Source organism: Lycium ferocissimum, unplaced genomic scaffold (genome assembly GCF_029784015.1).
Source record: "Lycium ferocissimum isolate CSIRO_LF1 unplaced genomic scaffold, AGI_CSIRO_Lferr_CH_V1 ctg13727, whole genome shotgun sequence".
Classification (NCBI taxonomy): Eukaryota; Viridiplantae; Streptophyta; class Magnoliopsida; order Solanales; family Solanaceae; genus Lycium; species Lycium ferocissimum.
The window spans coordinates 28,609-36,694 of NW_026715042.1; the positions used below are offsets into that span (position 1 = coordinate 28,609).

The 8,086-nt window shown below is 41.0% G+C and overlaps 1 protein-coding gene across 1 annotated transcript; it reads right to left on the minus strand.

The window, feature by feature from the left end:
• Positions 1-4,712: 4,712 nt before the first annotated feature.
• On the minus strand, positions 4,713-5,204 carry LOC132042160 (uncharacterized). The gene has a single exon (XM_059432779.1). It carries the CDS (start codon positions 5,202-5,204, stop codon positions 4,713-4,715), a length of 492 nt encoding a protein of 163 aa, XP_059288762.1.
• Positions 5,205-8,086: the final 2,882 nt, after the last annotated feature.

Sequence of the window (8,086 nt, forward strand, 5' to 3'; positions counted from 1 at the left end):
AACTCGAAATGACCATATCTAGTTCTGAAAGTCGTCTTCGGAATATCCTTCTCTCTAACTCTTACCTAGTGATACCTTGATCTTAAGTCTATCTTTGAGAACCATTTGGCACCCTGCAGCTGATCAAATAAGTCATCAATTCTTGGAAGTTGATACTTGTTCTTTATTGTCACCTTATTCAGCTACCTGCAGTCGATACATATTCGCAAAGAGCCATCTTTCTTTCTCATAAACAACACCGGCGCTCCCCACGGCGACAAACTAGGCCTAATAAAGAGTTTTTTGAGCCAATCTTTCAATTGCTCCTTCAACTCCCTCAATTCTGCAGGTGCCATCCTATAAGGAGGAATGGATATTGGCTTAGTATCCGGTAACACATCAATGGCGAAATCAATCTCCCGTTCTGGTTGGAGACCTGGAAGTTCATCCGGGAATACATCCGAAAACTCATTTACTGCTAGTATAGATTGAAGAGTCGGTGACTTTACTTCTGTATCTTGGATGCGGACTAAATGATAAATACACCCCTTAGCAATCATCTTCCTTGCCTTGAGATAGGAAATAACCTACTCTCGGAGATCTTTGTATTACCCTTCCATTCTAGAATTGGCTCTCCCGAAAACTGAAAACGAACCATTTTTGTTCTACAATCGACATTGGCATAACAAGAAGCCAACCAATTCATACCCATAATAACATCAAAATCTACCATATTTAGCACAATCAAATCAGCCATAGTATGACGGTCATAAACTACAACCACACAGTTTCTATATACCCGCCTAGCTATCACTGGGTCACCAACGGGTGTAGACACCTCAAAAATTTTAATTGACTCAGGTTTCATCCTAAACTGACCGATAATATAAGGAGTAACATGCGACAATGTAGAACCTGGATTAATCAATGCATATACATCGTAAGAGAATAGTGATAATATACTTGTAACCACATCAGGTGAAGACTCGAGATCCTGTCGTCCAGCTAGTGCATAGATGCGGTTCTGAGGACCGTTCAAACTAGATGCTCCATCTCTGCCTCTACCACGGCCTGCTGGTGTCTGTGAACTTTTCACCAGAGGGCATACCGATGATGAAGAACGTGCTGCTAATCCCGTCAGCTAAACCATACCTCTACCACTTCTCGATGGATAGTCGCGCATCATATGGCATGTCTGGCCGCAGGCATAACAAGCATCCGTACCTAAACGACACTGTCCAGTATGAAACTTACCACACTGAGTACATCGTGGTAAAGGTGGTCTCACCTGGCCGAAATCACTCCTATAATGAGAACCCAAAGCTCTGGAACTCTAGCCTGGTCCGGAATAAATAGGGTGATCAAATCTCTTGCCTGCAAATCGAGGAGACTAGGCAACGAATGGACACGAGTTCTAGAATACGCTGCCTGCGTCCCCCGGAACTCACTAACAACACTGAGGATGCGGCCTCTTCTACAACCCCATCATACTCATGCTCACCCCCCCCCGCATTTATTCGCTCTTCGGTCCCGGGCACGGGCACGAATATGAGAAATATTCATACCATCCTGAAGTGAGGCTGTTAAGAAATCATCAATCAAATGGGGTCCCAAACTACTCACAAACCGATGGACACGATCTCCTATATTAACTACCATAGCCGGAGCATAGCTAGCCAGTGAACAACTACATCTCGCAATCTATAAGAGGCCAACTCTACTGACTCAACATCTGAAGCTTGCATTACCTGTTGTCCTCAACATCTCATCTATGAAATTCTATGGGTCCTCGTCTGGTTTGGACCCAAAGAATTCTGGAGGGTCTAGGTTGATGAAATTACGAACTCGGCGGCAGCCCCCATCACCATGACTGTACCACTGGCCGGGCACGAGCTGACTACTAAGCGGGTCGACAATCGGATAGCCTCCCTCATTTCTTGACCTGACGCATTCGGTGGAGGAAGCTGGGGTCTTGCCGGAGGCGGAGGCGAGGCTCTTTTTGTTTTTACGGGAGATGGCGGAGTGTGAGAGGACCAAGATGGAACCTCATTCTGGGACTCGCCCTCCTCCACATCTGTAGGCAGGACCCGTTCAGTCCTTCTACCCACCGCAAACTTTCCCTTTTGGGTCGGTGTAGCTTTTCTCTTCACAGGCATCTCTGAAATCATAACACACGATTAGGAAAAAGGAAACTCTTATAATATGGCTCTATCGCACGATCTAAGATGAGAAAGAAAGGTCAATCATTCCTAAATACCTCGTAGCCTCCTGTTTATAAGTATGGCACGCTTCACACCCATAAAAAAGACGCTACTAGATACGGCTCGTAGATAATCCTAGGACGAACTGCCCTGATACCAGTTTTATCAAGACCCAACCAGAAGGTCATGACAGGCACTCGGAGCTAACCTCCTGAACACCTCTTATCATACATCTCATAATCATATCTAGGTGAACCACAAAGATAACTCATCACTATCATAATCTGTAAGGGCATGAGTCCTAAAAGATAAATGCACATCTATATAATCATCATCAACTGTGCCCATATACGCAAGCCGACAAGGCTGCCAAAATGATATACAAAAATATGAACTGATGAGGTTATAGGACATCTAACTATATACATCTGTCTACGAGCCTCAATATGGTGTGCATCGAATCATAAGGTCGGGACAGGACCCTGCCATGCCTAAATATGTACACAAAAGAATAATACCACTAGACTGCAGCTCCGAAGAAAATAGAGCGCTCCTCTAAAATCGCTGATGAAGCCCCTAGAGATCTGATCAGTCTCCCTGCCTACCTGCGGGCATGAACGCATCGTCCACAAGCAAAAAGGACGTTAATACAAATAATGTACTGAGTATGTAAGGCATGAATAACAACATAATAAAATTATGAAAGAAGCATGAGATAAGAGGAACAACCTGTACATCTGATTGCCTCTTAAGGTGGATATCATGCATGCTTAGCCCTTTTTAATTTTTTTCATACATATATAATATAAGTGTTAGTCTTTGCGGAACGTGCAACCCGATCTATATTTTATATCATCCCGCATCCGGGGTATCATCATAACATACCTACTGCAGTGATGTGCACATCTATGTGCCGTACCGGACAGACTATAGAGCGGCTCAATGTGAGAAAATACATACATATATATAAAGCATGCGTGAGAGCCCAAATAAAACGGTACAACTCTATCGGAGTGACGTAAGGTTGGTAAACCTCCGATTTCCATTATGGAATCATCATCATTTCTATATCTCACCTTGAAAGAACAACTGCCATAAGATGAGATCAACAACAATGAGTAAAACCAATAATCATGGAACAAGCTTAATAATATCACGAGAACATCAAGAACTATAAGCCTTGGTATCTGTAGAAGTGGAATCATCATCATCATCATGATGGAGAACATTTATCAACAATATAATAAGAGCTTTGAGAATTATGAGCTTCTAGCATTTCTAGGAATAGGGATATTATGAATGTTATGTGTAGGTTCACAACAAAGGAATCATTCCTTAAGAAAGAAAGGGTTAGCCTTAACATACCTTTACGTCTCCTCAACTTCTTAACGTTCTCCTCCCAAGCTCGCAAATCTATATTCAAGAGGATTCATACTAAGGTTAAGTCTCTAAAACACTCATAGGTTCAAACTAGAGTAACTAACGGGCTAGCGGAATTTGGGCAGCATTTCCCCTATTTTGGCTACTTCCACCAATTTTCCAAAACAACTCCCAATCAACCATAACAACATTCATAATACCATAATCAAAGAATTACATTCAATTTAAACTCAAATTAATCTAAAATCTCCTTTCAAATTCATCTCATAGGCATCTTCTTCAATTCAACACTTTGTGACTTCTCCACTTTAATTCTTTCCTTTACAAGAGTTACTAGACCTTTAAAACAACTCAATCATATAAATAAGATGGAGAAAATACCTTATAATAAAATAACTTCACTTCACTCAACTTCTACCAAGCTCAAGTTCATCACAACATTGAAGAGAAGCAAGAACAATCATCTTCCATGGATTATCTTAAGGTTTTGTTGTTTGATCTTCTCTTTTGATGGTATATAAAGTTGTGGAATATTGTATAACCTTCAAGAAATCTCTTACAATGTTGGGAGATAAGTGTGGGAGGTGGATATGAAAAATGGGGTCTTTTGGTACTTAAAAAGGATTTAAAACAGTACTCCTGCTTCAACTTGCGGTGGAGATGCAGCACAGTATACTGAGTATGCAGCCGCATCTCCCCTCCTTTGCTTGGGGAATATTTTGGGAAGTGAGGCCCCTAATTTTTGGGATTTTTTGGCCAATATGCTACACAGAATATCAAGTATGCGGTCGCATATTGCCCCAAATTTTTGATTTTGCAAAAATGCGTTCTTTTCGATTCGTTTGATCTCCAATCCTTATGGAACCTTCTTGGCACTTGTATTAAACTACATTAACTTATAAGGAGACTTATATCTTCCTCTCAAGGTGATTCTAAACAATGGATAAAACAAATGATACGAAATCTTCCCAAAACATGACTCCAATTCCAATCCTTCAATGAACTTACTTCCGCCGATTCATTTAACTCTGAAACCTTAAGGTACACACTTAAAATTATTGGATACCCTCCTTAAACTTGTAAGGGCTTCATATCCACTTTAGTTTTGCGTTAGTTTACTTATAATGCAACTTTACTTATAATGCAAACGACTCAAAATTTCCAAAATGTAACATTGTCGATCATCTTTCTCAAGATTCTCTTAATGTTCTTATTGGCAGCCTCTACGGCACCATTCATCTGTGGACGATAGGTGGAAGAGTTCCTGCGAGTTATCTTGAATTGTTCACAAATGTCTTTCATCAGATAGCTGTTCAAATTGGCTCTATTGTCCGTAATGATGGACTCAGGCACACCGAAGCGACATATGAGATTGTTCTTAACGAAGTCAGCCATGACTTTTTTGGTTACTGACATATGAGGAGTTGCTTCCACCCATTTGGTGAAGTAGTCGATGGAGACTAAGATAAAGTGATGTCCATTAGATGCCGGTGGCTCGATGGGTCCGATAACGTCCATTCCCCATTCCACGAATGGCCAAGGTGAGCTCATTGCATGTAGTTCTGTTGGAGGAACCCTGATTAAGTGTCTATGTATCTGGCATTGACAGAATTTTTGGCCAAATTTGCAGGAGTCATGTTCCATGGTCATCCAGTAGTATCCTGTCCTCAAGATTTTCTTAGCCAGGATGAATCCATTCAAGTGGGGTCCGCATGCCCCTGCGTGTACCTCTTTCAGCAATTTTGTAGCCTCTTCAGCATCCACACATCTGAGTAACCTGTCACGGCCCAACCCCGTGGGCCGTGACTAGTGCCCGATTTGGACACTCAAACGCACTTATCAAACAGAGTCACATACGGATGGCGTATATATACAAACATCAAACGCGTCTTAGATCATATCAAACACGTCCGGGTATATCACGAGCGAGCAAAGTTTCGTGTTTCAAATTTATATAATTTTCGGAAAAATTTCGGCGAGTTTCCTTTGTTTTACGGACTATCCAAAATAACCGCACGTAGAAAATACCAACAAGGGCCACACGGGACAACAAAACAACATATATACATATGCGGGCCGACAAGGCCGCCGCGCGGTAGAACCGCCCAACACACAAATCATACAAGTCTAATCGAACGGGACGGGCACAACCCACACACATATATCCACAGACCTCTAAATAGAATGACAGAATCATATGACGGGACAGGGCCCCGCCGTACCCCTGAACAAATATATACAATGCAACGAACGAATATATATACCAAAAGTAGGCTTCGGAATAAGGGGGAGCACTCCAAATAGCGAAGGGGTGTCTAAACGGGTGGATCCCAAGCGTGCGTACGGCACTGCGGGCATGAAACGCGACCCCGAAGAAAGAGAGGGTCGGTACGAAATATGTCGAGTATGCAAAGCGAGAAAATGTAGTATACAAATGCGAGTCATGATCGAAATAAGGTACGAAAGTAAATGCATTTCAAAAATATCAAAATGTTACTTTAAAAATACGAATCATGCATAGGGCACGAAATATGGTCGCGCTGTCGATGGCGCCATAACACATAACACCGAAAGTTTCAAATCTCCGTATCCCGTCACATATCAAACACGGCATAACGCCATACACGGATCACACACAAATATGAGGGAACCGGCCCTCGACGAGGGACTCGGTGAACCATAAACACGGCATAACACCGGAGTATATCATAATGCGCACGACAACGAACTAGGCCGGGACTCGGCGAAAGATATAACAAAATCCACGAGCGGAGTCGTGAGGAATCATATGCATAAAATCATTGTCATAATCCAAAAGATAAGTAAAATAGTCATACTTGAAATCGGAATAATGATTACAACATTTTCTTTCAAAAGTTATCGAAATTACATAGAAGGGCATCGCGGGACCCACGGACGGATGTAGACCCAAGCTGGGCCCGCCTATGGAAAATATACTCATCCTAGATCATACAAGCTTCTACGAAAATTTCAAAGCAATCCGAGCTTTTCTGTGAAAGTTATGGGCGTTTGTAGTTTTCGAATCGTTAAAGAATGAATTCTTTTAGAAATCAAACTTTCATGCAACTTTGGTAAACTAGTGGTTCCAAGGACATAAGGATCAATATTTCATCACATCAACATATGAATATCAAGAAACAAATGCGTATCATCGACATGCTCGGATTGCGGGAATAGAGTTTCCTCGAAGTTCGTGTCATAGCCTATTTTAACTAAGGCATGCCAAGGAAAGAAGGTGGCTTTACATACCTCAAACGCTCTCGATATAATCAAACGCAAGCTAAATCCAACCTACGCTTGGTGCCCAATGTCTACAAACAAGTCATAAAATGCCAAACATTAGCTAAAGACTTTTTGGGCATTAAATTCCAAATTGCCCTTAATTCTACAGAAATTTGGGCAGCATTTCCCCTGTAAATAGGCCACCCCGAGAATTTAACTCGGCCATATCAATCAACAACAACAACAACAACCAACCTAGCAACATTAATAATCATCCAAAGAAATGCAACAATAATAGCTCTCTTTTCCATCATTCAACAACATTCATAAATTCAATTCAACGGCTTACCTTCAAGCCAACATCGACGCTTATACATTCAAATACTAACAACCCATACCAACAATATTTAAAGACATTCTAAGCAATTCATACAACATTTCCAACAATCAAAAATTGTTCCAATCCACCCAAAACCCCAAACCGAGAACCTCACTTTAACCCATTCCTTATTTCCAAATCATGATTTGCATCCACAATTCACATTAACAATGCTATTCTCATCCATATATAAACTACATTAAATGCACAATAGTATCCAAATCAGTCCATGACAACTACACATCAATTTGAGTCATTAAACATTCATTTCCAACATAGAATTCATAACGACACGACTAAAACATTAAGCGATATCAATTCGTTCATTGTCATATAATATGACCCGTTTCGACCAACACTACACATATACATATATGGATGATTCTCAATCGTTCTTCACCACAATGATCACAACATGATAACTAGACTTCAATTCATCCTTGATACAACACAACACACACACACGCACACGGCTAAGCCTCATACATATGGCCTCAACTTGACATACTTTATTTCATGAATTTCTTCCATCTTAACATACTACAACATACATACAACCTCCACAACACATAAAACATAATCAATTCTTACCTTTTCTCTTGATTCACAATAGCCTAGGGTTTCCAAGGATGAAAAATAAAGGGTTGATCGCTCCAACGACACCTCCACGCTACTTGGGACCTCATTATAGTGGGTTAGCATCAGCAAAATAATTTTAGAAGGGCTTGAAATGGGACTTGATTTTTGGGGATGTTAGCGAGAACAAGCTTGTTGGTTCTTCAACTTCTTGATATTTTCTAAGTGTGGGAAAATGAATAATGAAGACTAAGTGGTCATCTTTTAAGCCCTTTGATGAATCATCCAAGTGTCCCTTGGCCACGCAAGTGTTGGACGATTAAAATTG

Excerpts from the sequence above, each read along its gene's own strand:
- LOC132042160 (XM_059432779.1), bottom strand. The coding sequence starts at position 5,204 with ATGGAACATGACTCCTGCAAATTTGGCCAAAAATTCTGTCAATGCCAG.